This window comes from Phodopus roborovskii, unplaced genomic scaffold (genome assembly GCF_943737965.1).
Source record: "Phodopus roborovskii unplaced genomic scaffold, PHOROB, whole genome shotgun sequence".
NCBI lineage: Eukaryota > Metazoa > Chordata > Mammalia > Rodentia > Cricetidae > Phodopus > Phodopus roborovskii.
The window spans coordinates 12,254,249-12,280,377 of record NW_026125278.1 but is presented as its reverse complement, the minus strand read 5'-3'; the positions used below and the strand labels follow the sequence as shown (position 1 = coordinate 12,280,377).

General features: G+C 45.6%; 1 protein-coding gene across 1 annotated transcript in view; it reads left to right on the top strand.

The window, feature by feature from the left end:
* The window catches only part of St6galnac3 (ST6 N-acetylgalactosaminide alpha-2,6-sialyltransferase 3), a 474,031-nt gene extending 449,344 nt beyond the window's left edge, over positions 1-24,687 (top strand). The window contains exons 4-5 of the mRNA XM_051195601.1: positions 22,036-22,143; positions 23,065-24,687. Coding sequence (XP_051051558.1) covers positions 22,036-22,143; positions 23,065-23,251 — 295 coding nt within the window. The 3' untranslated portion in view covers positions 23,252-24,687. The remainder of the gene's footprint in view (positions 1-22,035; positions 22,144-23,064) is intronic.
* The last annotated feature ends 1,442 nt before the right edge of the window (positions 24,688-26,129 follow it).

The window sequence follows — 26,129 nt, the reverse complement described above, 5'->3', positions numbered from 1 at the left end:
ATCTTCCCATCCCTTTATTTCCACCCTCCACCCTGGCAACCACTCCCCCCAAACCTAAAAAAATTCTAAAGAAAAACAAAAATAAAACCAACTGAGAGAGAGAGAGAGAGAGAGAGAGAGAGAGAGAGAGAGAGAGAGAGATCGGTCTTAGCAGGAAAGCTGTAGTGTGATAGAGTGAATCGCACAGTGTAGCCTTCCGTCCATCCACATTGCCATCAGTCACTGCTCTCGTTTGAGGTCCCTGAGTTCTACTACAACCTCGATACTGGGATTCCTCTTGGATCTTGGACATCCTGTCATTGACTTGTGTCATGGAGATCCTGCAGCTTTGAGTCTGTAGGCCTGGCCCTTCATGTTCATAGATGAGGTGGCTGTTGGGGTGGGCCTACTCACTGCTCTAGTTGTGGGCCCAGGTGGTAGCTGGGTTGGTCAGCCTGAACACTGACATCATTTTTAAAGTATATTTTTGCATCCAATCAATTTTCATAAATATGTGTTAGGAATGTTTTGCATTAAACCATTTTATCCAACTTTCTTGTTCTAATAACTTCTATACTGCTTTAATATTATTCATATATTTTTATGTATATGGCTATTGTTCTGTATGTCTGTCTGTGGACATGTGTATTTGTTGCCCGTGAGGCCAGGAGTCATCAGATCCCCCAGTACTGGGGCTACAGAAGGATGGGACCTGGGACTCAGACCCAAGTCCTCTGCAAGAGCAGCCAGTGCTCATCACTGCCCTGCAGCTCTCCTGACTCTTCTTGTTCTGTTTCTAAACAATTGTTTCACTCATCAGTCATACATAAACTTCTGACATTGTGACACAACACTGTCATCTACAAAGGTCATGATCAGTTTAATTTCAGAAAGAAAACAAATTGCAAGGAGACATTTTTAAGTAAGCTTATAGTTCTGTGTTGGGCCATGTTCATAGCTCTCCTCAGCCATGTGGCCATGGGCCATGAGTTGGGCTGGGTAATAGCGACCCTATTTTTAAAATGCTTTCCTTGGATCATCATTGCAAGGACATTAGACATTTCTGGTCTTCATGGGGGAGAGTTGGATGTTCACACCTCTTTTGAAAACACATCCTCCCTAAGCCATAGAAGCCTGACTGCAGACTAAGTACTTTCCACAGATCTCCCAAGGGCCTAGGCATAGAAGCACACCACGATGTCCATGGGCTTTCTTTCCACGGAAGTATTCGCTTCCTGCTGAAAAGCATGGCACCTGCCTGTGTCCTGGAACCTTCTCATGTGCTGGGTTAAATAAACTCAGATGTGTGCTCATCCTGTCTTTGTGCAACAAATGGTGCTTCTCAAATGGAAAGTATAGATGAGATTGAGAAAAATAAAACTTTATTTTTCAGCTGAACGTAACCCCCCACATACACACCCATACACATGCTGTGTATGCATGTAGGCAGTAAATATATGCATTTTATCCATTTGTTAGGTATCTTAACAGAAATATTACTTATATTTCTCCTTATCCTGTCACTCAACAAGGTATAATAATGACCTTGACATTTCATGAAATGTAAATTTGAACACTAACATATTTGCATTGAAAGGGATCTCGGGGAACAAGTTATTTCTGCATATGCTGGGCAGACTGAAGTTAAGGATAACATACCTGTGTCTGAAATGCAAGCTGAATACATAGACAATCTCTGGTCAAACACTAGGTGTGTGTTTTTTTTTTCAAGACAACAGGAAAAGGCTATTGGAATTCCATATCCTCCAGTTACTTCCTGTAGTTCAATGGATGCCCAAAATAAGAAACTGGTATAGTCTCATTAATGACATAACAGACACACTCTCTGCTGTGTCTAAAGATATACAGGGATGTTCCAAGGACACATTTCAGACCAGAACTCCACATTTTGTCAGCCTCCTATGTGGCCACTGTAATCAGCACCCTGAGGAGTGAAGCTCTCAGCTCCCTTTTCTTCTGCCTACTTGACCTCCCACATCTCCTCTCTTTGTGAAGTTTATTCATTTCACTCTATCCATTAATTCATTCACCCATCCACCCACCCATCCATCGATCTCTCTCTGTCTCTCACACACACACACACACACACATCCACACACTTATACATCTACTCCAACCTTCCATCCATCCACTCCCACCCCATCTACCCACCCATTCACCCATCCACCCACCTACCAATCTGTCCAGCCGTGCACTCACTCATCCACCCCCACACTCATCCACCCATCCATCATCCATCCAACCACTCACATACCCACTCATCCAACCACCTACCCCCCCCACATATAACCACCCATCCTTCCATCCATCTGTCCATCCACTCATCCATCCATCCACATGTCCTTCTGCACAACAGATCTAAACCTATGTTTAGCATACCTGTTAGCATACCTGCTGTCTTTTCAGTGTGAACCAAGTAGAAAAAAATTAAATCGAGTTCTTCCATGTGAGGCTATAATAGGAAATTAAGTTTCGCATGGCTTCAGTGTGTCAACCATCTCAGAGTTCATGTGAGTCTCTTGATGGTTGCAAAGCTCAAACTCACTCCTCCCCTTGACTGAAGAACAAAAGTTATTTTCTTGCTTTTTCCTTTCTTCAAAGACGTGATGCAGGAGAGAGCCGGGACGTGCTGTCGAGGCTGAATCACACAGTATCGATTTTGTGTCTAACACAGCGTGTAGTTTCTCAGTTCCAACGCCTTACATGGAAATACACGGAGACTGTTTCCACAGCAGTCACCTGTGACTACAGGAAAGCATTGGCTGGAGAAATCAGAAAACGTCTGTTTCCTCAGAACAATGCTTGAGCTGTTCTTCATTCCTTAAAAATGTTTTCACTTCATTCTCAGTTTGCAATGTGTGTGTGTGTGTGTGTGTGTGTGCACGTGTGTGTGTGCACGTGTGTGTGTGCACATGTGTGTATAAACCAGAGGAGAATCTCAACTGTTGTGCCTGATGTAGTCTCTTCCTTCCTTTCCTCCTTCCTTCCTTCTTTTCCTCCTTCCTTCCTTCCTTCTTTTCCTCCTTCCTTTCCTCCTTCCTTCCTTCCTTCTTTTCCTCCTTCCTTCTTTCCTTCTTTTCCTCCTTCCTTCCTTCCTTCTTTTCCTCCTTCCTTCCTTCCTTCTTTTCCTCCTTCCTTCCCTCCTTCCTTTCCTCCTTCCCTCCTTCCTTCCTTCCTTCCTTCCTCCTTTCTTCCTTCCTTTCCTCCTTCCTTCCTTCCCTCCTTCCTTCCTTCCTTTTTGAAGTAAGTTTTCTTTTCATTGGCCCAGAAGTCAGCAAGGCTGGCTAACCAGCAGGCTGCTGGAGGTGCCTGCCTCTGCCTCCCCGAAACTGGGACCTCAAGCATATACCACAACACCAGATTTTTGTGTACATGGATCATGCGAATTAAATTCCAGTGTTGACTGAGCTATCGGCCCTGCCTCGGTTAATTTTTCATTTTTTACTTTTCAGGAGCACAGCAGGACTGGCAGGAGGTGTCTTGGGGGCGGTGATGGGTCCTGGGCCCTGCTACCTTTGTCCCCAGTGCAGTAGCTATCTCACTCCCCCTCCTACAGGACCCAGATGTCCCCTCTGGGTGTAGCACAGTGGGCAAGGCGCTACTCTGAGGTCCTCTTGGCACCAAGGTGTTAAATTTCAGAGTCAGAGTGAATAAGGAAAAGATATAAGATAATACTTAATACCCGAGAAGAAATGAATGGCTCATCATTGAATGGGGCATGAAGGGAGCATCATATTCCAAAGGACATGGTGTATTTAACCAACTACGTTGATGACTGAGGAGGTGAAATCCTGTACAGCAAGCGGACCCGTCTCCTACTGACACAAGGTGGCTGTACTGCTGTCTCATCTCACCCAGTCCCTGAAGCAGGGGCAGGAGGGACCGGGCGCTCACACCCCAGTCATTTCTCCTGCAGCCAGCCTCTGGATAAATCCATCCCCAGTGGATTAGTCCCACTATGGGGCGTGCTAGTCACAGAAGCACCCTAGGAGCGCGGCCTGACTGCACGGTCTCTGCTCTGCTCCTATAGTCAGGGTTACTCTAAGTGACGCACTTAAGAGCATAAAGTAGCCTTCTGATGGATGAGATGAGCATCCCTGACAGACCTGTCTGAGAGCATGTCATGCTGAGACAACAACAGGAGTGGACTTTACTTCAGGAAATTCGCATGAAGATGGCACCCCTGACCTTGAATATAAAACTGGAGGCCACAGCAGTGAGCACGCTTCGTGGCAGCAGAGGCTAGGAGCCCAAGAATGGTTGTGTCCTTCCCAACTCCAAGATGCTACAGATGGCACCTCTCATTTCCCAAGACGAAGATCTGAGACCCTGAAAGGCACTCCCAGTTGAGGTATCACGTGTTTACCTGCTCGTCTGTCATATTACACGCTACATTTGGTCAGCCCATCACTGCGTGTTCTCCTCCAGAAAAAGTGGGGCGCAGATGTCAGTCCTGGCAGATAAAAATCTGAATTTTGCCTGAGGTGTGGGTCAAATGGCCAGAAGGGGAGTTGAAAAACTCTACAAGTTCCAAGGGAGGTTGACAGGACTTAGGGTTCTGGTTTGGCTTGCGTCCCTGGAATGTCCATGAATGTCCTTAGACACAAGAGGAGAGCTTCTGCTACAGCATTCGTGAGAACACATCAGCAAGATGTTTAAAATCCCTTCGGGAGAGGTGTGAAAGCTTCCCACAGAAACCTTCTAAGTCACCTCTGACTCCGGATAGACAGTGCCTTTGCTCACCTGTGCCCTTCACTCGGGAACACTCCCAGACTATTTGAAGTCAGCTCTGTGAACTGGGCTGCATTTTCCTAATGGTACACGTTTTGATGGTTTTGATGTAGTGAGTAGGTTCCCAGGCCAGTCCTCTGAAGCTGATCTTACTCACAGTTCAGTGGAAGCTGACGTCTGACAGACCCGTCAGGGCAAATGACCAGCGAGGCAGCGGTAAGGCCTGGGCTGCTGGGCCTCTCACCTCAGTCCCCAAGGAAGGTGGGTTTCGTTCGTTTTTTGAACACCTGGACTCTGTCCCCAGGACAGTAAAAAGTGACTTAACTGTGATCCCAGCAGCAGTGCTGGGAAGTGACCATTGGGAATAGGTAGGGTGTCACCACACAGTAGGGCCTCCAGGGAGGTGAAGGCTATGATTAAAGCCAGGGCTTCCGCAGGTACAGGTTAGGACCACAGAGGGCTGTAGGAGTGAAGCCTACAGGGACTGTGTCTCAGGGAGCTAGGACTGTCTCTCTGTAAGTGAGGGCTGTCTCTCTGGGACCTAGGACACTATGTCCTACTTTGATTTCTCATTAGGAAAAGAATTTTCAGGATCAAAGTATCGTGGAGAGGGCTGGAATATTTGGCTACTAGAAAACTAGGGTCTGGTTGCGGTGACGTGGAGGGAGATGTTCAAGCCCTCACTGATCAGGGTCACTCCTTAGTGACACTCTGGGACCTATAGTGAGTGAGAGAAACAACCTTTAATATACAGAATTTTGTTCCCTGCAGCTCACCTCTAAATGTGTAGTCTCCATCAATTCTTGGGGCATGATCATAGACTATTAAAAGAGCAGGAGAGCAGGAGAGGACAGCAAGAAATAGAGATCCCAATGCCTTCAAGGTCCATCAGTAGCTCCTACATCAGTCATTTCTCTACAACCCACTACTCAGGACTTCCGAGTATAGAAACAGGCTTCAAGTGTTACAAGATGCTGATTCATTTGGCTCTGCAAGATGGAGGGTCTCCTGTGCTGCTCACTGGGTCATGGAGGCTGGATGTGGAGGTTGCTTTCCCTCCCTCCACATTTCCCATTCTAATGTATACAACGTAGGAATCCCATGAAGAGATAGCAAATGCTTGCATCCCAAGCAGCTCCTCGAAGGGAAGGCATGTTTTCTGAGCTGTGCTGAACCCTCTGCTGTGGCTCCGTGTTCCAGTTTCTCTGTGGCACTTTGGCTACTCCTGATCAAGAAGAGTACCACACAAGGGATCCCAGGGATGCGTGGACAGTGCATCTTCTGTTGGAAGGAGTCACCGTTCCTCTCCTCCTGTGACCAGACATTAGATGCCAGGTCGAACTTCTCCTTGATATGTTGGGCATTCCTTATTCTGTGATGTGGCAGAAGACGGTATGAAATAGGTCTGTACTGGAGGATTCTAGACATTATGGTGTGGACAGGGTATGTGGATTCCTTCCCAATATAGGTTTACTTTTTAAACATACAGTTCTTTCCTGCATTCACAGTGGCTTAGCAAACACTGGTGCAGGCAGGGTATAGCCCCCATCCCTGTTCCCACACCACCAGAGTCAACCATCAAGCATGGAACCCACTTCATCAGGAACAAAAGAACTTCCAGGAAGAACTTTCTCCTCTAAACTCTGGCCTGGCAGGCATCTCGAGAATGGAAAAAGGAAACCTGAATCCCCTAAACTGTTGTGTTCTAACGCAGTGGACACCACAGCTTTGTTTGCCTTCTTCTTGTTTGCTTGCTTGTTTGTGTGCTTTGAGACAGAGTCTCATGCAGTCCAGGCTGGTCTGAATTCCCTGTGTAGCAGAAGTTAGCTTTGATCCCCTCATTCTCCGACCTCCACTTCTGAATTGCTGGGATTATGGGTATGTAACACTGTGCCCAACTCAAGAAACTTAGTGCATGGAATGTGCTAACTTTGACTAAATTCAAGTGTTCCTGGTTCCCTGAACTATGATGCTAATGAGACTCCCTCTTTGGAAGGAAGTTATCCATGGCAATGGGTGTCAGGCATGGGGGACACAGAACCTCTCCTCTAGGTCAGAGACACAAATTCTAAATGGCCAAATTCCCAGGGGTCCTTGTAACAGCCACTGGGTGGATTCCCTTCCTCTAGTGAAGCCCTAAAATCAGTTTAAAAGATGAAGGAAATAGGATACTAAAAAAAATATTGCTTGCCAATAACTTTTTTTGCAATGCTGCAGAGTCGTGTTTGTAGCCCAGAAAGCTACAGTGCTTTAGGCTTTGGCTCAGAAGGAAGTGGCTAGAATTTTAATCTGCTTAAAGTTGAGAACAGGAGAGCCTGCTTTGTCTTTTTAAATTCCCCTTCCTTGTTGGTTGATCATGATGAGTCTAGCCTGGGCAGCTCAAGGACTAGCTCAGTGGGAATGAGGCTTTGGGAATGAGGATTCTATCCCTGCCTCTACCTTTGGGGTCAAATACTCTGCTCCATCCCCTTAATGCCGCCGTGTTTAAGGTTTTAGTTGTTTAAACGTCATTTTTTTAAGTGTAGGCTTTCATCTTGAAAGAAAGCTAAACTAACTTGGGAAGAAGCACATTCAAGTTTGACTCCCTGTAAGACCAGGAGAAGCTTGGGAACGGGAAGGCCTGTTCTGTCTCTCACAGACAGCTGGGAGAAGGCAGGTGCTTTCATTTCTCTTCCTGAGGGGGAGGCGTCAGGGCGGGTCCTTTGATCTCCTCAGATGTATGCTGACATGATTACAGTCCCCTCTACGTTTTAAAAGCCATACAGAAAAGCGTATATTGATGAGGACTGCCGGAGAGGAGAGGCAGTCAGGTCCATCATTAATTACCTCATCAGGTCAGCAGGGAGCAGAGCCGTCCCGGGTGCAGAGAGATGATTAGTAGTCAGAACACTGAAGCCCCTGTCAATTTAGGAAGGGCTTGATTTTAAGATAAGTTGAAGGGTAAGTTAGAGAAAAGCAATGTTCTTAACTCTAGGCATAAAAGTGAGATCAGATCAAAGAGTGACTGCCAGTTTGCTGTGGGTTTGTTGGGAGAAAAGTCCCCCATCACTCCTGGAGAGTTTGATGCCATCCTTGGTGTTAGAAAAGATCTCAGTGCTCAAGAAGGCCAGCCACATTTCCTTCCGCTGACACAAACCAAAGATGGAGATTTATTAAAAAGCTGTAAAATCAAAGGCTGGGAGGAAGTCTGGCCTAGGCAGAACAGTGGACCTGGGAACCGCAGGTTACCGTTTTTACCCTTTGCATTTGATGTGTCAATCTATAAGACAGCTGTTTGAACACAACCAGGGCTGAGATTCTAAAGCATTTAGAACAAAGGTACAAACACAACTGCACACTTGCACCTGTCTGACACCAATACTTATTAATTGCAATTAGTGGGGAAGACCCAGTTTTGACTACTTTTCTCGTTACTGGGACCAGACATCTGACAAAAAGCAGCTAAAGGTTGTGGCTACTTGTATAATCTAGCTCCCAGTTTGAGGAGATACGGTTCATGTCAGAGAAGGCAGGGTGGTGGCCATGGTAGGGACTTGAGACTCCTCCTTGCTTGTGTGTCTAAGTACCAGAAAGCAGGGATAGGAGAGGAAGTAAACCAGGCTGTGAACCACCAAGGCCAGTCCCTCAGAGGCCCACACCCCCGCAAGGCTTTAGCTCCTCCCAAAGGCTCCACAACGACACAAAACAGCTCCAACCAGCCGGAACCAAGAACTCAAACACCTGAGTGTGCATGAGGCATTTTACAACTAAACCAATCTTCATTTTAAATTAATGCATTAGTATGTTCATGTGTGCGTGTGTGGGTACATCATGGCATGTGTGCAGAAATCATAGCATAATTTTTGGGAGACAGTTCTATCCTTCTACATTCATGCTTTTCTGGGGATCGAACTCTGTTCCTTAGGCTTATGTGGCAAGCGTCTTTCTCCTGTCACTTATCTTACTGATTGACTCTGAAATCACATGCTATCCCTTGTCCCAATATCCCCCTAACTTGGAAGAGACTAAGGTAATAAAGATCCATATTTCCAGGCCCAGAGGATATTTCAGAGGGTGCCTATCCTTAAAGTGACAGTATTATCTGTTTTTATTTCTATCAGGACAAAAAAAAAACTTTAGCAAATTAAGTGTTTATGTATGAACCGTTTCTCTGATAAATGGCGCAGGTTGAGAGCCTGCAGGTGTGTACCGAGGGAGCCTGGCTGGAGATGCGTGGAGATCGGATGAAGTTGCTTGTGATTTGTAACACAGTTTATAACACAGTTGAACGCTACAAAGTGCATCCATCATTGCACAGTTTTAATTATTTTTATTCTTAGTCATATGTTGTTTACACTTGTTCTCAATTCTGAATTAATGAGGAATTTAATGAGGAAGAAAAAACATAATTCTGCCAATTTTCTTCTGGATATTTTCTCAAGATCCATAAATTTCATTCCTTTGGGGGGAAAATAGCAATACAAAGCATTAAGATATCACTAATATTTCAAAAGAGAATGTAAGGAAGAAAACTAAATCATTGCTTCTTGTGAATCTACTTCCTAGCCAGCAGTCTGTAATGGAAATGTACCCTGTTGATGTCCTGAGGCCCACAACAGATAGTTGGCAGAGCCTCAGTACTTATTCCCATAATTTTAACACCTAGATGTGGCCAGAAAGTCCGCATTGTCCTGAAAGGGTCCCTCTTTCTTTCTGTGTTCTCAGTTAACTCCTAATTGTAGCTTGGCTCTTCCTTCCTGTCGAGGAGAAATCGGTGCCTACATTTCTCCCACTGGAAGGTCTTGCTATTGGGGATCCTGGAGAGGGTGTTGTCTTTGTTAGTTGTCATGTTGAAAGCAGGCCTCTCATCTCTCTCCTGGTGGGAACCTGGCTTGAGATCGGAGGAACTTGCTGGTTCCAGGGCCAGGGCAATACCCTGCACGTACCAGATACTATAAACAGCTGTTGTGAGTGGATGAGAGAAGGCAGATAGGGACTCAGTAGATGAGAAACAGACGAGGGGATTTGCATACGAGTAAAGAATTAAAAGGCAGATGGCAGCATGCAAAGGTGTGTAACAGCAGGGAAGTGATCCATCTGACTATGGCTGGAGTTCAGGGAAAGAAAAACACATTGGTGAGTTCCTTTGTATGAGGATGGGGACGCCCATTGTCCTTGACTGCTCTTGTTCCCATGGGCCAAATACCTCAGACCTTCCCACTTTCCGTGGTTCTACACCACGGCAGTTCTGTCACCCTCTGGTAATGGCTGTCTTCCTGGCATGTAGGGGGCTGTCTTTTGACTGTGTGCTCCTGCTGTAGAAGGGGAAAAACTCTGATTTTTTTTTTTTTAACAAGGAGAGCGATGCCATCAGGAGGTAGTCATCTTTATGGCTTTACCTAAATCAAGGGGCTGGCTTCTCTTGCCTTCTGGACGTTTACCATTGTAATTACCAAAGAAATTTCTGCAGCAGTTGGAAATGCAGTGTCCAAGATTAGCAAAAGGTAGATTGTGGTTTTCTCTCTTAGACCATGAAGGAGTGGGTGTGGCTCCAGGGAGCAGACTGTAGTTAAAATAGCATTAGATTCAATGTGGCTGCTAAGCTGACAGGAAAGAGAAGGGGAGGAGATGACAACATGTGGGACCAGGAAGACTGAGTCGGGGGACAAATAGACAAGAGTGGAAAAAAAATAGATACCATAATAGAGGGAGCCATTATAGGTTTGAAGAGAAAACTGACTCTAGAGAAATGTCCAGAGACCTACAAGGATGACCTCAACTAGCAATCTGAGCAGTAGTAGAGAGGCCACCTTAAATGCCCTTCCCTGATGATGAGATTGATAACTAACTTATCCACCATCATAGAGCCCTCATCTAGTAGCTGATGGAAACAAAAGCAGACACCCACAGCTAAACACTGAGCCAAACTCCTGGAATCCAGTTGCAGAGAGGGAGGAGTGATAAGAAAAGGGTTCAAGACCAGGCTACAGAAACCCACAGAATCAGCTGACCTGAACAAGGAGGAGCTCATGGACCCAGACTGATAGCTGGGAAACCAGCATTGGACCAACTCAGACCCCCCTGAACATGGGTCTCAGTTAGGAGGCCTGGGCAGTCTAAGGGACCTCAGACAGTGGAACCAGGATGTATCCCTGGTGCACGAAAGGACTTTGGGAGCACATTCCCCATGGAGGGATACTCCCTTAGCCTAGAGGCAGGAGGGAGGGCCTAGTCCCTACTCCAAATGACTTGACAGATTTCAAAAATCCCTCCTAGAAAGCATCACCTTCCCTGTGGAGTTGGGGGATGTAGGAGGGCATGGAAGGGAGGGAGGGAGAGGGAACTGGGATCAATATGTAAAATAGGAATATATATATATATATATATATATATATATATATATATATATATATCCAAATACTTATAGCCCAAACCCATGGGTTTTATCTCAGTAAAGAGTGCTTCTTCAGGCACGCATTCCTTCTGGAGCTCTTTTCCCTCCTTTGGGGTCCACTTTCCACAAGTGGCACATCTGGATACAGTGCTTTTGACAAAACTGTCTAATTGAGTGATATAATGCCGGTACCTGAGTTACTCAGCAGTTTTGTGCTCCCTCAAGTGCGTGTCCTGGTTGAGTTTGGGGACCATTGCCTTCTAGTAGCAGCAGGGAGTACAGGTGTCTCATCCTGTCCAGCATCTTACTTTTCTTCCTATGTGTCATTTTGGCATTGGAACAATTCAAGTTCAGGCAGGGTGACTGAAATCTGAGAGGCCCCACAGTTCTAAGGCCACCTTCCGGGTGGCTAAGTCTACTGCCCTGTTTCCTTCTGCCTGCCTCTAGGGACTCTGCCTTTTTATGCTGTTTGTGGTAGAGAATAGCTACCTCTTTTGGCCACTCTACAGCCTCTAGTAGGGCCAAAATTTATTCGTTGATTTTAATGTCCTTTCTGACCAAGGTGAGGACACAGCCCCATAGAGGGCCCATGGGTTTAGGCTGTGGCAAAGGCATACCAGCTGTTTGTGTACACAATGATGGCTTTGCCCTTCACCCATCAAAGCACCTGGATTCAACACCAGCTCAACCCTTTGTGTTACCTTTCTTGGCTGAGGGTCTGGTCCCTTAATGTCCTGCCCAAGGTGATGACTGCAGTCCGAACATTCCTGGTTCCATCTTGAACAAACTGTCCCCATCAGTGTACAGTACCTCTTCTACATCTGTTAGGTCAAGTCTGACAGACTGGACCACACCAGTCACTTTCAGGCAATGGTAAAGGAGATCTGCTGGGCTAGCGTCCGGCAGTAGGGTGGCTTGGTTGATGGCTGCAGTTTTACAGAATTAGATATGGGTTTGGTCTAGGAGAAGTGTTTGATAGTGAGTTACTTGGATGCTGCGCATCCATCCCTCGGCGGGGGGGGGGGGGGGCTCTACAGAGTATGGGGTAGTTAGCAACAGTTCACAGCCCGAAGTGAGTTTGCCAGCTTTTTGTTTGTTTTCTAGCACGGCTGTAACAACGACTGCACATAAGCAAGCTCGCCAATCAACAGAAACAAGGTCATGTCTTTTGGATAAATAGGCCACTGTCCTCTTCCAGGGTCCCAGTATCTGGGCAAGAACCCCTTTGTGATACTCTGGGCATCATCCACATACAAGTACAAGGTCTTAGAGATATCTGACCAGTGCAGAGATAAGGATCTCGAAGACTTAGAAGCTCGCTGTCTGGAGAGAGTTTGGAGCTGGATGCTACTGGGGCTAGTATACAATGCCTTAGATACTCAAACCCGGGTATCCATAATGGCAATTACCCAGCCACCCCCAGAAACTCCCATACTCATTTGTTTTAGGCACAGGGATCCATAGGATCCCCAAGATTGGCTCTGGGACAGCTTTTGCTTACCTCCTTCTAAGTTGTCCCCCCAGGTCAGTGGCATGGGATACACAGAGTTTGGCAGTCATGCTGAGACCTGATATCCTAGGGCCTATAGTGTCTCTAACTTGGTGGCTTTCTTACACTCCTCCACTGTTACTGAAGCTATAAGGAAGTCATCCAAGTATCGCAACAGGGTGTTCTCTAGATGCATCTGTAAAACATCAGGAGGTTAGCACCCAAGGCCTCCTCACAGAGCGTAGGAGAGTTTGTGAACGCTTGTGATATCCTAGTACAGGTCAGTTGGCCCTTTGAATGGAGAGATCCCAAGGTAGGATTAAAGCCAAAACTGGGTTGGCTTATAGGTGTCAGCAGGAGGCAAAAGAAGGCATCTTTGAAGTCCAGAACTGTGTACACTTGTTTCTTGGATGGCTATAGGGGTTGGGAACCATTGGGCAGATGATCTCCACTTTTCTGCGGACCTATCTGAGACCCTGGGTGCCCAATTCTAGGGAGGGGAGCAAGGAGGCTTTCCAGGGAAGAACGACATGGAAAAGGATGTATACTTTTCATAGCTGGTTAATGTGTTTAACAATCCCCTACCTAGCTTCCTGGCTCACAGGGTACTGCTTGATCCATGCTGGGTGACATTATTTAGTAACTGATGACAACTGGTTCTCTATAGGTAGCCATTCCTGGTGGTCTCAGCTCAGACCCCAGGGTACCACTGTGGGAAATCCTGCAGGTCTCCTGAAGTTTGAGCATCATTTTCAGGTGATAGGCTTGATTAGAAGAGGTGTTCCTCCTCCAGGGGGCTGAGGATTCAATGAAAGATGGGCGGTGGCCCACGCAAAGTAGTTGTTTTTAAACAAGTCTCTGAATTAGGGATAGACGCACTCTGGCATAACTAAGAAGGACTGGGTCACATTACCATGTCCTGAGGTCATCCAGGGAAAGAGGGCAGCCCCTTGAACACCCATCCATTGAGACTCAGGGGCTCAGGGAGGTGAAGCTCTTGTCGGGTCAGCCAAACGAAGCCTGGGGTGTCCTCCGCCCTCCCTCTTCTGGCCTGGCATTCATTTTTCCAGTATCCCGTCTTCCCCATTTGTGGGATGCTGCCATGACTGCTCAGGTCCATCTTTTATTCTGCATTTAATATATAATATAATATAAACCCAAGCAATGACCAATAATTGGGACCTATTAATGGCCTCAAACCCTTCCAACTTCTGAAGTTTCATTCTAGTTATCTGGGGCCAATTACATAGCAAGAGCAGTAGTGGTTGCTTGCTGGCTTTCCAGAACAATCTGGGTCAATGGAGTGAACACCCAGTAAGCCTTGCAGAGGGGCTCCGGGAACCCAGCAGGTAAGTCTCGTGGCCCTTGTATTCTTGTATTATCTGGCTCACCAATGGACAGACTGGTTTTATGGCAGCTACCTTCAGTCCTCCTAAAAAGCTTGGTGAAAACTGTCCAAGTCTCCTTACCTTGGTCAGGGTTAGGGTACCAGACAGGTTGGGCAGAGGGGAAAATCTACTGTACCTGGGATGCATTGTACAGGAGATCTCCCACCCGACTTGAGGGTGACTTTGCTACTCTCAAGCCAGATTATACTCCATTACTTGGCCATGAAAGAGGATAAGGAGCTAGGAGCTATTGGCAGTAATCCCAGGCTGGCTGGTGAGTGTTAAAGACTGTCTGGAGAATTTCTCTGAAGGATTCTATAGGCAGAGCTACTCTTTGTGTATGGGGGGGGGAGAGGGAGAGGGAGAGGGAGGTATAGGAAACTACTTCCCCTACCCTGCCAGCACAGCCAGTGGAACTATTACCTTGCGGATGCATAATAAGCAACGCAGAGAGAACAGGAGGACGTTTCTCTGTGCCACTTGGCCAAACCAAGAGGACTTGGGTTCCTATTAGACATAGTCTTAAGCCAACATGGTGGGTCTTGCACCAGAGAAGTGGTCAATGTAGGGAAGTTGTCAGGACTGCCCAGGTATCCAGGCATGGCATTCTAGACAGCCTGAACTACTCAGGGGTCCAGAGATCTGTCACTGGACTACCTGACTTCAGAAGAGGGTCATTTACTTCACAGAATGTCCAGGTTCCCAGACAAAAGTCAGAGATGGTACCCATCCTTCTCCGTAAAAGCTTCCTTGAAGTGTTTCAGTGGACACTTCAGTGGTGCAACGGGGCAGCTCCCTCCCCTTTCCCAACAAAGCTCAATTCTAGCCAACAGAATTGACAGAAATATACAGAGAGGCACATCGAATGGTAATGATAATACAGAAACCACATTCAGCCTTTCCTAACTATCCTATGAGAAGGCTCCATCAACAAACTCACCTCCTGAGGAGGCAGATCTAGGTGACTTCTGGTAGTTTCCTGTTTCGGGTGGAAATGTGGGGAGTTACTGGGTCAGTAGGAGAAGAAGCATGGGAAGTTCCCGGACTCTGGGACATCTCAGAGTGCACACCCCTTAGGAACTGTCTGCTATTATCCCAGGGATCTGGGGTCCCCGATATCCCCACATCTCAGTCTCTGAGAATTTTGCTGGGGCCTCCAGATGTTGCAAGGTCATTGCACCAGAGAACGCATGCACATTCTTAGAACTTAATAGAAAGTCTATTGCTGGCTGGCAGCTGCATGCAGAACTTGCCCAAATCATGCAGCCACAGGCCCTACTCTTTAGCTTTTATGCACACACACAGAGAGAGACAAACAACAACAACTAAAACCCCACATCCATATGCAGTTAGCAAGAACAGTTAGTGGGAAGCAAGGGTAGTTAAGGGCTTTCCTCAATCCTGGAACTATGGATGAGATCTTTGATGGATTAGGCATTTGTTCTCATTTTAGCAGATGTTGCCACCTACATGCCAGCATCTCAAGCCAGATACCTCTGACATGGCATCAGCTGTGCCGAGGTCTTAGGGGCTTTTACAAATGGAAACCCAGAAATCAGCATTTCCAACTGAAAGAACATTAAAGCCCGAGTGAAAACAAAATAAACTTTTAATTTCTGAGATGAATGAACAGAGCAATTTTTGTGAGTCGTATCTTTGTTTGCACAGCAGCCACAAATCATATTTTGACCTGTACCGTTTTACTTTTAAAAGTACGTTTAGGAAAGACCACGGCATCCCTTATTATACAATGTTACCACAGCCACTACCCTGTGTCTCTGTGTCCCACATGTGTACTGATGAGCATGGCCACTGTAAATATGAGATGGGTGGGAACATAGTTCTCATCTGAAATCTATTGCTGCTTTCTCCATTTACTGATGGCCTATCTGTCATCATTTTCCATCCTTGCATTCCCTTAAGAGTTACCATCTAGAAGATGATGTTTGTATGCAGCTGAAAGTTTTGTATCCATTTGCAAAAGATTCATCTGCGCTGCTTGATTTGTAGAAAGAGCCTCCCACCTGAGAATTTTCTGGGCCTGTCACATCGATGGAGGGCGCAAATGTTCAGTGTTAACAGCAAACTCCTTGTCATTTCCATAGATCCTGATTATGGAACAGTGTACAAGATTATACAAGTTGAAGATGGCTGGGATCTTCTTGGAGAAGGGTAGTGTCATGATATTAGATCAGATACCCAAGTGTTGTTGATGAAAATCTGCAGTTCTTGCCAAGGTTCTTTGTAGATGATTGCCCGTGATCTTTTGAAAGGAATGCAGGAAAATATATTTTTAATTAAAAGAAGAAGATGAAGAATGTGTACTCATCCAGCTCTTCTTTGTCCTAGGAAGGTATCTGGAAAGTTCCTGTTGTTTATCCTGATGGTATAGTATATTGATGAGAGAACTGGGGTTCAATAATGTTAAAACAAGACACGAAAATTGATTCTTCTCTTAAAATACCCCTTTACACCTAACAGATAGCCAATAGCATGCTCACCAATAAAACCTCCATTAGAGGGAGGGGGGCCTTGAGCTTTTTCAGGTTTGATTAATGCCTTTGGAGTGTTAGCTTTGCTTGGCTTTCATTGGTTCACGGAAGAAATAGGGAGAAGTAAACTGTGGCCACAATCCTACTTCTCCCCACCCCACCCCCGAGTCAAGGACCCCTGAGGAAGCCTCCCATCAACAGACGGTTCCCACCCCTCTTCGCCGCCTGACGCTCTTCCACTCCTCAAAAACATTTCCTGTTGTCGGCCAAGACATTCTCTGCAGCTCTAGTCTGACTGAATTGTGCGACTCCTGTGCTCATGTCCAAAGCTCAGGCTGGACATGAGTGGCTTCAGATAGCCTTGTTAAGAAAGGAGAGCCGAGTAGGATGCTCAGCTTGGGTCTACAAGGTGGCAGAGGGACAGGGATCTGGTAGAATGGGAATGCCTACCAGGACAAAGCAGTCTTTTAGAGTCCGAGATTATCTAAACCAGAAGGTGTGTGTATGTGCAGGAATCTGATACTTCGTTAAGAAAACTTGTGTCAAGGAGATGTGAAACAACACAGGGCTGCCCAGCCCACTGTTATACAAAGAGCCCTGTCATCCTCAATGCCAGTAGCACCAAGACTGGCCTAGAGGAAGTTCTTTAGCTTTCTCCTATTCAAGTCCTTAGCCGCTGAAGCAGTGTTGTTGGATGAGCAGGAAAGCGGGCGTGAATAAAGAATCCATTTGACATCACCCAGGTCTCTGTCAAAGACTCACCATGTTGCAATTCTCGGTCCTTCCCCCTGACCTTATCTAGAAGAAAAGAGTGTGACAACGCGTTTCCAAAAATGAAAAGACAAACCAGAGTAGCAGACAAGGAAAGACGCTACGGCCAAAAATATTGAAGCTCGTGAAAGTAAATAAGTAAACAATAGCTTGACAGACATGGAGCCTGCGCATCTATGCCATGGCCTTTAGACACCTAGTGATGGGAAGCATGGAAGGGTGAAGTGGCTTATGTGTTTATCAGCAGCAGACCAGAGGAGAGATGTTGTCAGGGATATGCCTTCAAGCATGTGCTAGACCAGTGTGTTGACAGCATCATCTTTCGAAGAGATGAGCAAGTCCATTTAGTGGTTCCCAGGTTATCAGCATCTTGATTACTGAGGAGCAGAGGGATGCAGGATCTGTCCAGTGGAAACGAGTGATTGATAGCTTCCTGGTAACAGCCCTGCCTGCCTTTCCTCCTGCATGGCTCATTATTCCGCAGCATTAATTTAAGCTTTGCAATTGCACTGAATCAGGGGCCTCAATTCTCTTATCATCCCTGTGGGAAGCTTGATGGTTTATTTGTAGATGGTGATAATTGTTATTGATCCCCAACTATGGGAGTTGTATACACTGCTATGGCTGAAGGCCAGCTGGTCCATAGTGCTACCGTGCATGAGTGACAAGTCACAACAACATTTGTGTCCCAGAAGAGACTTAAGGATTTCTAAGGCAACTGATGCCTGTCCCAGATCTCTGCACATTGAGACGAATGAACCAGCCCACGTACACCAGTGCCGTCTTTTTTGTAGTTGTTATTGTTGACCCTGAAAACGTCTACATAGGTATTATTTACACTCGCTTCATACACAGCCTACAACACAGGAGCCTGCCCAGCCCAGCAAAGGCCAGTGAGTTCCTCCAAGGCAGTCATTCTCAACTTGTGGGTCACGACCCCCATAGCAGACTTCCTTTACATTATGATTTCTAACAGTAGCAAAATCACAGTTCTGATGGAGCAGTGGGACAATCTTATGCCTGGGGGTCACAACATGAGGATTGTATTAAAGGGTCACAGCGTTCAGAAGGTAGGGAGCCACTGCTCCAAGGCCTCAGGTCCTGTTGTTTTGGAAGTGTTCCTGGGTCAAGACAGCACCTGTATCTTTCCAGGCTGAACATCTTAGAGGTACATTAACTCAAGAGTTTTTAAGGAGAAGCCCTGCGAGAATTCTAGCATGCACTGTAGGTAGGAAACTTCATGGCCTTTCGAGCCTCAAAATGCCAGAGATGTTAAGGGAAAACAACATCACTATCTAATTAAGCACAGGTTTTTAGGACAGGGTACTAGGGCAGTGGGACTCTTCCCCTATGTAAACCAAACACAACACCTAATACTAGGGAAAGCTTTGGGGCTAATTAGTGTTGGCTGTCTACCAGGAAACAAATCGGGTCAGGCCTGAAAGGAACTGTCTATTATAAATGTGGTTGTTTAACACTCCTGCGCCCCTTTTCCTGGAGCACAGGTAATACACATACCATGATGGCTGTGTCCCGTGTCCCCTTAACAGCTCACCTTTGATCGCTCAATGTCAAAGTCTCAGAAATGGCAGGCTGGGCCAGAAGGCAGGACAACTTTCTCACATTGTCAAGTTGCAGATGTTGCACAAGGACTCCCCTTTATCTTGAGCTAGGGTATCACCTGGGTCTCCCATTTATCCTGAGATATAGAAGGAACTCATCAGAGAGAGAGAGAGAGAGAGAGAGAGAGAGAGAGAGAGAGAGAGAGAGAGAGAGAGAGAACAGTATGCTTCAATTTATATTTATTCTCATGGAATTGAAAGTTGGCTCTCAAGGCTCTGGTCCCGCGGTATTCCCTCTTGCATCTTCTGTGAGCAGTTTTTGTTAAAGTGAAGACAGACACAAAGCATTGCTTCTGAAAGTCATGGTATCTAGTCCCACCACAAAGTAAAACTTTTTTGTTTACTGCCATCTTTACACACACATACACACACACAGCCCAGACATTGATATCATGCCCATTGTGGCAGTAAGCCTAACTGATCATGTATGTGATCCATGTACTTTCTACCTACATCGTCAACACACATGCAACATGGTACAGAGCTCAACGGTTAAGGTTTGCAAATGGAAAGTCACTTGATTTCAAAATTGGAGGTGACTTCAGATGTGACTGAGTCCAGGCATCTCACTCAGAAACAAGGACACTGACTTAGAGAGGCTGTGTGAACTGCAGCATTCCGTTTCAGTCGGTGATCAAGTTGGAGAGTAAGACCAGGCATTTTTATGTCAACCTGCACTCCACCATCCTCTGACTGTAACACACGGGTTTGGTGTGTTGCATTGCACAATGACTAATCGTGGTCATATAAGTGCCTCCCCCTGTCAGATCATACCAGTGTCTAGCACAGACAGTGAGCTATTTCCCCCCAAATGTAAACATTCAAACAAGTACTGTGATTTTAGTCATCTCTACCTGTGTCTGGATGAGCTACTAATGAAAAATGGAAAGCACATAAAATGGGTTTAAAAAAAAAAAAAAGAAGAAGAGGAAGAAAATCAAGAGCAGAAGCATGGATATAATCCACTAAGAACAATGGCTATGCAAATTCAGTATTCCACCAGAATGACCACATAAAATGTTTTGGAAACATTAGGTTATAACACTCACAGCTTCTGATTCTACTTTCACATAAATGGATTGCTTCCTTGATGGCCCTGAGACCCTAGGATACAGAGCGCCTTCTGACTAAGCCATGCATTAAGAATGCTGCTCTGTCTGTCCTCTGAGCAACGCCTTCCCTCTCCTGAAGCACCTGTCTCTCGCTTCTCCACCCCGGCTAGTTCTATCCCACGGGAAAGTGCGTGACTCCACCCCGGCTAGTTCTATCCCACGGGAAAGTACACGACTCATGGTCCAGTTTCTGAAATCTGTGGCCCTCGGTGTTCACAGATCCTGGGTCTCTGGGCACTGTCATCTGGAGATCCAAATACTGTTTCCTGCTGTGTGGAGGGAGTTACATGAGTGTAAGCCATTAACAACCTGATTTTTTTCACTGTTCCCAAATAAAACAGTATTCTAACTCGCATTAGAGTGACTATGTTAGTTAGAACTAACCCAGAGAGGACCTGAAGCATTTGGGAGAGTGTGTAAGTATTATTCAAATGCTCCTCCATTATAGCAGAGGTTGGTTAAGCACCTGAAGATGTGGATAGGTGTGGGGATCCTGTTTCTGGTCTCCCACAGACACAGAGGGTCAATTGTATTCTCCACATGGAAAACAAGCACCAGGAGATGTGGACACACAGATCCTCAGGTAGAGGAGTTCTGACTCAGAGACGGGATAGTTGAAAGGGTATGGATGGGTTTTATTGGCTCTCCTTGGGAATCACTCACATTTTAAAAATAGCTTAGGAAATGAGACATCACCTCCTGCTGTGAATTCATGCACTTCCTGAGATATTCACATGATCGAGGTTGACACTATTTGGGAAGGAAGGTTGGGTTCTGTTTAAGACCAGTGGATGGCATCGTGTTAAGGACTAAAATCCACAGTACTGGTCTGGACATCGACAGGCACTGACCTCCGGCTGAAGGTTGCACCTAGAGCGGTGATGGATATGTGAACGTTAATAGGTGAACTAGCTGAAGCCCCACCAGTCTTGAGTCCAGAGGGGAGGGCTGCTGCACAGTTGCCAGATAACTTGGGGCAAGGCACTTGCCTCTGCAGGAAGAGATGTCGGGAGGTAGACAACTGAGCCTTTGAATGAATTAGCTCAGCTTGGCTGAGGACAGATGCAGAGATCCATCTTCAACCATTTGCCTTTGGCAGACCCCTACAGTCAGCACTGCCTCTGATTAAATCATCCCCAGACTCTAGCTGTACTCCACAATCCATCTCTTCTCCCTCAAACAAACCAAGCTTTGGCTCACCTCCATGTTTGGGATGTATCTGTGCATTTGCTCTTCCCAAAGTATTTCCTCTGCCATGGTCCACATGGCTTGTCTTCGCCACAACCCCTGGCCCATGTTACCATCATCACAGAGGCAATCCCGAGGAACTTTATACAGCAACTGCATGTAAATCTAATTTTCCAGTTAGTGTAAAGATGGAAACACCAGTCATAACTTCTGTATTTACAGCACCTGTAAGAGTTATTGGCACATTATAGGTGTCCAATAAGCTGTGTCCAAGAGTCTGGAGCCAGGTCTTAAGGTTGTCTCCTGATGCCTGCAAGTCTGTTTAGAAAAGCATTTGGATGCTTTCTTGGCCTAGGTTCACCTGCGCTGTATCTACGTTACATGTAGAGGCCAAGGTTGGGCCGGAGATCAGTACAAATCCACAACCACATTTTTAAAACATGCCATGGAAGCTGAGGAGATTCTAAGAAAGTGCTGTGTCGAGATAAGCAAGACACTATTATCATTCAGTGCTCATCAGAGCTTTAAGCAACTTTCAGAAAACCTGTCTTCTGATATACACCTCTAATTTGTGTCTTATGGAAAGGCAAATAAATTATTCTTCACCTGCAGGGAGCAGGATCATTTGACATAGGATGTGTGTCTTCCCCTCCACCCAGCGTAGCTTTGAGGCTTAAGGTAGGAAGAGGAAGAATATGTCCATAAATTATTCAGAGAGGATTCATATACGTGTGTATCCTTGACAGATTGTCAAGCTCCTCGGTGCTCCCCCTGATAACGGGTGCTGTGTTCTTGATAAAGTACGGCTTGCTTCTAAATGCACTTCCTTGTCATTGTGCATTTTATTCTACGTGTTTCTTTCCCTCCAGAGTCCAGTCTGGCTCCTATCTCAGCACCGGGTGGTTTACCTTCATCCTGGCCATGGATGCCTGTTACAGTATCCACGTCTACGGGATGATAAATGACACCTACTGCAAGTAAGAGCACAGGAAATTATTTTTATGCAGCTGCAATTCTGATATCTTGTCAAAATATCACAATTCATTTTAATGCCATAAATCTGAGAAATAGATCAGATGACAATTACTTCCGGGTGTTGTTTGCCAACATGGCATGTTCTTGTCAGTGTTGTCGTGGTCTGACTTTTAAGAGTGATAGAAAGAAAACAATGTCTACTGCAGTCTAATGTCACATGTCAGAAGAACACTTTTCCCCTTAATCAATTGTAGACCCAGGACTCGGGGATCTAGAGCAAGTTTAGTGGTGATTTAATTTACAAAATCAACGTCTGTTCCCTCTGAGAGCTTGACGGACAGCTAGGTGTCAGCCAGTGTTCTATTTGCTCACAGAGAAAACACTTATTCGACTCAGTAAGAGTTCCCGAGAATTTTATTTCACTAATGTGTGACTAATCTGCCAGACTCTTATTTTAAATGAGTGTGTGTGGTTTGCTGGCAGGATTGCTTCTAATCAAACATGGGCATCATCATGGTGCAATACAGTTCCTCTACCAACGAGCCCCACAATATGAGTCAGAGAGCATTTAATCTCGCTGCTAAAATGCAACCGCTAAGTCGAAAGAACACGGACGAACCCCAACTTTACTGTGAACATTCAGTTTCCTTACCTCTTCAGGAGCATTGGGCACTTCAGGGTCTCCTCTGAAAGCGGGCCATGTGTTTGAATGTAATTAGTATGATATGTAAATTTTATTTGATCTATTAGGGCACTAAGAACTGGTCCTTCTTCCTAAAAGCTTTCATCTGTAATAGCTTTTAAGCGAGTCCATTGATGAGGGTTTGTAAGTAAATGCATTTACTGGGCACATAATGGATTCTTGTAAATGCCTGTCTCATCCTTGGCTCAGCCTTGCCTTTCCTGACTTGTTTCTCTTCCAGGACAGAAGGGTATAGAAAAGTCCCCTATCATTATTATGAACAAGGAAATGATGAGTGCAACGAGTATCTTGTCCACGAACACGCCCCTCATGGAGGACACAGGTTCATCACCGAGAAGAAGGTGTTTGCCAAGTGGGCTGAGAAGCACAGGATAATATTTACACACCCAAACTGGACAGTGTCCTGATGTTGTGTTTCCTGATTGTGACATTGCAGCTGTGAAGATGATGATGGTGTGGGCAAGGATGATCACAGCCATCATGGTCCTGGACATTTTCTGATGTGGATGGTGACCCTGATAGCAATCTGAACTTGGCGTTCCATGGGAGGGGGTCCTTCTCGTTCTGTCCTTTGTGGTGATTCAGACCTACATATCACACTTTATAACTTACCTACAATTGAAAGCCAGTGACATGACAGCTGTGACTAAAGAAATCAGGAAGATCGTCTTTCCAGATAGCTGCTCAGAATAACTTAACAGGCTCCCACAAGAGATGCTTTTGGCCTCATCAGGCAAGGTCACTGAGTGTGTGGGCAACTCCACCATCTTGGAAAATGGCTGACTACCAAATACTGTCCCAAGTAATTCTATCAGGGTACCTGGCCACAGTTACTAGTTAGCCCGAGAGAGGTACAGATACCTGGCCACAGTTACGTTAGCCCTAGAGAACAAGAGCATAGGCATCTCTTTCTGATGCGCCATCTTCCTTCCACATATCTTGCCTTAGGCCACCTACCTAAATGTAGCAATGAAGGCATCATTGTAATTCCTGCATCTCAGGATTACTGGACTATCTCAGACTCTTGATTCAAAATGTATCAAGGAGCAAATACTGACAAATTTCCTCGCTGACAGCTGTACTCTCTCTCTACTCAGAACAATGTAACTAAACATATCAGTACAACTGTCTACATTAATGTTTAGTTATTTTTGGCTGAGTACTAAATACTAATGTGTTAAACATGCAACTTCAACACTGTAATAACACATACTGTGAAAGCATTTCTGAAACATAACCAAAGGGTTTCCTCACTCTGCTTCAACAACCAATTCCACAAAAATGTTATGCTTTATAAAAGATCATGAAACAGGGGAAGCAAAACATATTTTTGCATTAATTTGTATCCTATCATATTCATAATATATATTTTTAAATTCAAATTTCTATTTTATAAGCCCAAGGCGTGTCTCTCCATAAACATTATCAGTGTCAAGTGCCAAATGTTAGACGTGAAAGATTCTTTGTATCACTAAATCCAACCTGAGCTTTTGCCTTCATGAGGCTGATTGTCCCTTAGTGTAACAGTAAAATTGTGATGAGCTTAATTCCCAAAGTGCTTTGTCATTTGGAGTCTCTTCACACCTGATATGCCATGTGACACCCAAGGTCACCTCACTGGACTACTGCCCGCACGTCCTGCCATCTCCCACAGTTGTTCTGTGCTAAGATAGCTGTGTCCGTGTGTCCCAGGTTGCTCTACTTTAGAATAGCTGTATAGAATAGCATTTATGTAAGTGATTGAGCTCTGTGCCAAATATAGCATAGCATACCAAGATTGAGAAAAACGACCACAAGGATGGTTGGGACACAGATGAGTAGCCCTATAAGCTTAGATAGTTTTGATTTTTTTTTTTTTTTTTTTTTTTTTTTTTTTGTCAGTGGCTTTGTTCGGGTGGGGTAAGAGGGGCGATGGAAGCGGAGAAATAGTTTCCCACCCCAGGCCTGAGGCCGCTTCATTCTCTGTGGACTTCGTGATCCTTAAATATTTTAGTTTGGTATTCTGAGACATTGCAAAGCATCCATAAAATACCTTGGCACAGTGATAAGCCAAAGCCAGGCTGAACTTAATGTTTTAGAAGCTGGAAATAACAGTGCACCTCACCTGCAGAGCTGTGGCAGGCCTTTCCTAGCACCAAGGATCACATTGTGCGATTAAGACCCTGCCATCCTGATACCCCACACCCACATCCATGAGGGCCCCCACCCTCGCAGCTAGAGAGAGACTGGTTAGGTTTTTATTGTTTGCTGATGTGGTTTTCAGCTCTGTGAATGTTAGGTTTTTTGGCTTTTTTTGGTTCTTTTTGTTGTTTGTTGTTGTTTTTTAGAGTGCATAGTGGATTGAAATGCCCACTTAAAGAAAAATAAACAATACCCATGTTACCAGTCTATGTGAAATGTTGTTTTTCTCTCTGTTGTGCTACAGAAGTTCTGCTTTTACATACAACAAACCCTCGGTGAATCAGAACGCTTCCGGGAATGGCATAACTGGCTTACGTCATTGTCTAGTTAGTGGAGGGCCAACTCTATTTTTGGTGCTTACTGATGAGAAACTCAGGCTTACCCCTTCCTACAGATTTTTCTTCCCTTACAGTGTGTGTGGGAGAGGCAGGCTCTATTTAAGTGGGCAGTCACCTGTAGAATGCTGAGTGAGAAATGGCCCCTTGGCCTCCTTCCCCCCCCCCCCCCCCGTCTCTCCTCCTGCTTTGTCTGTTTTTATGGAGACCCAGTTAAATTCCCTTGCAGTCAGGGCTGTGACAGACTCCAGATTGCCTTTGCTCTGTAGTCACCATTTTCTCTGCTTCCATTTCCCATTCCTTTCTTCCTTCCTTAGTTCTGGTAGAAACGTAAAGTCCAATTTCTCCCCTGTGAAGGAGGCTTCCATCTTGGACTTCCTGAGAGAGGCAAAGGGTTGATTGAAGGAGAGCACTTGCCATGTGCAGTTCCACAGGTTCTGGTCAGCTGAAAGATTATCCAAACACCAGGAAAGCTAAATGACCTCACTGGTGCACACCACCCTATGCACTAATTAACATTTGTGAAAGACCCATGAGAAACGACCATAGGCGTCTGCAATCCGCGTACATGGCTGCGATGCAAAGTCATAGAAGGGGTCTGGAGAGATGGGGAGATGAGGAGGCATGTCAGAGCAGTTCCGATTTTGGCTCCCCAGAATTCCCAGAGCCACAAGAGCCTCTAACTCCAGTTTCAAGTGATCCGGTGACCTGTTCTGTCCTCTGTGGGCACCCACATGCATGAGACACACACACACACACACACATGCAT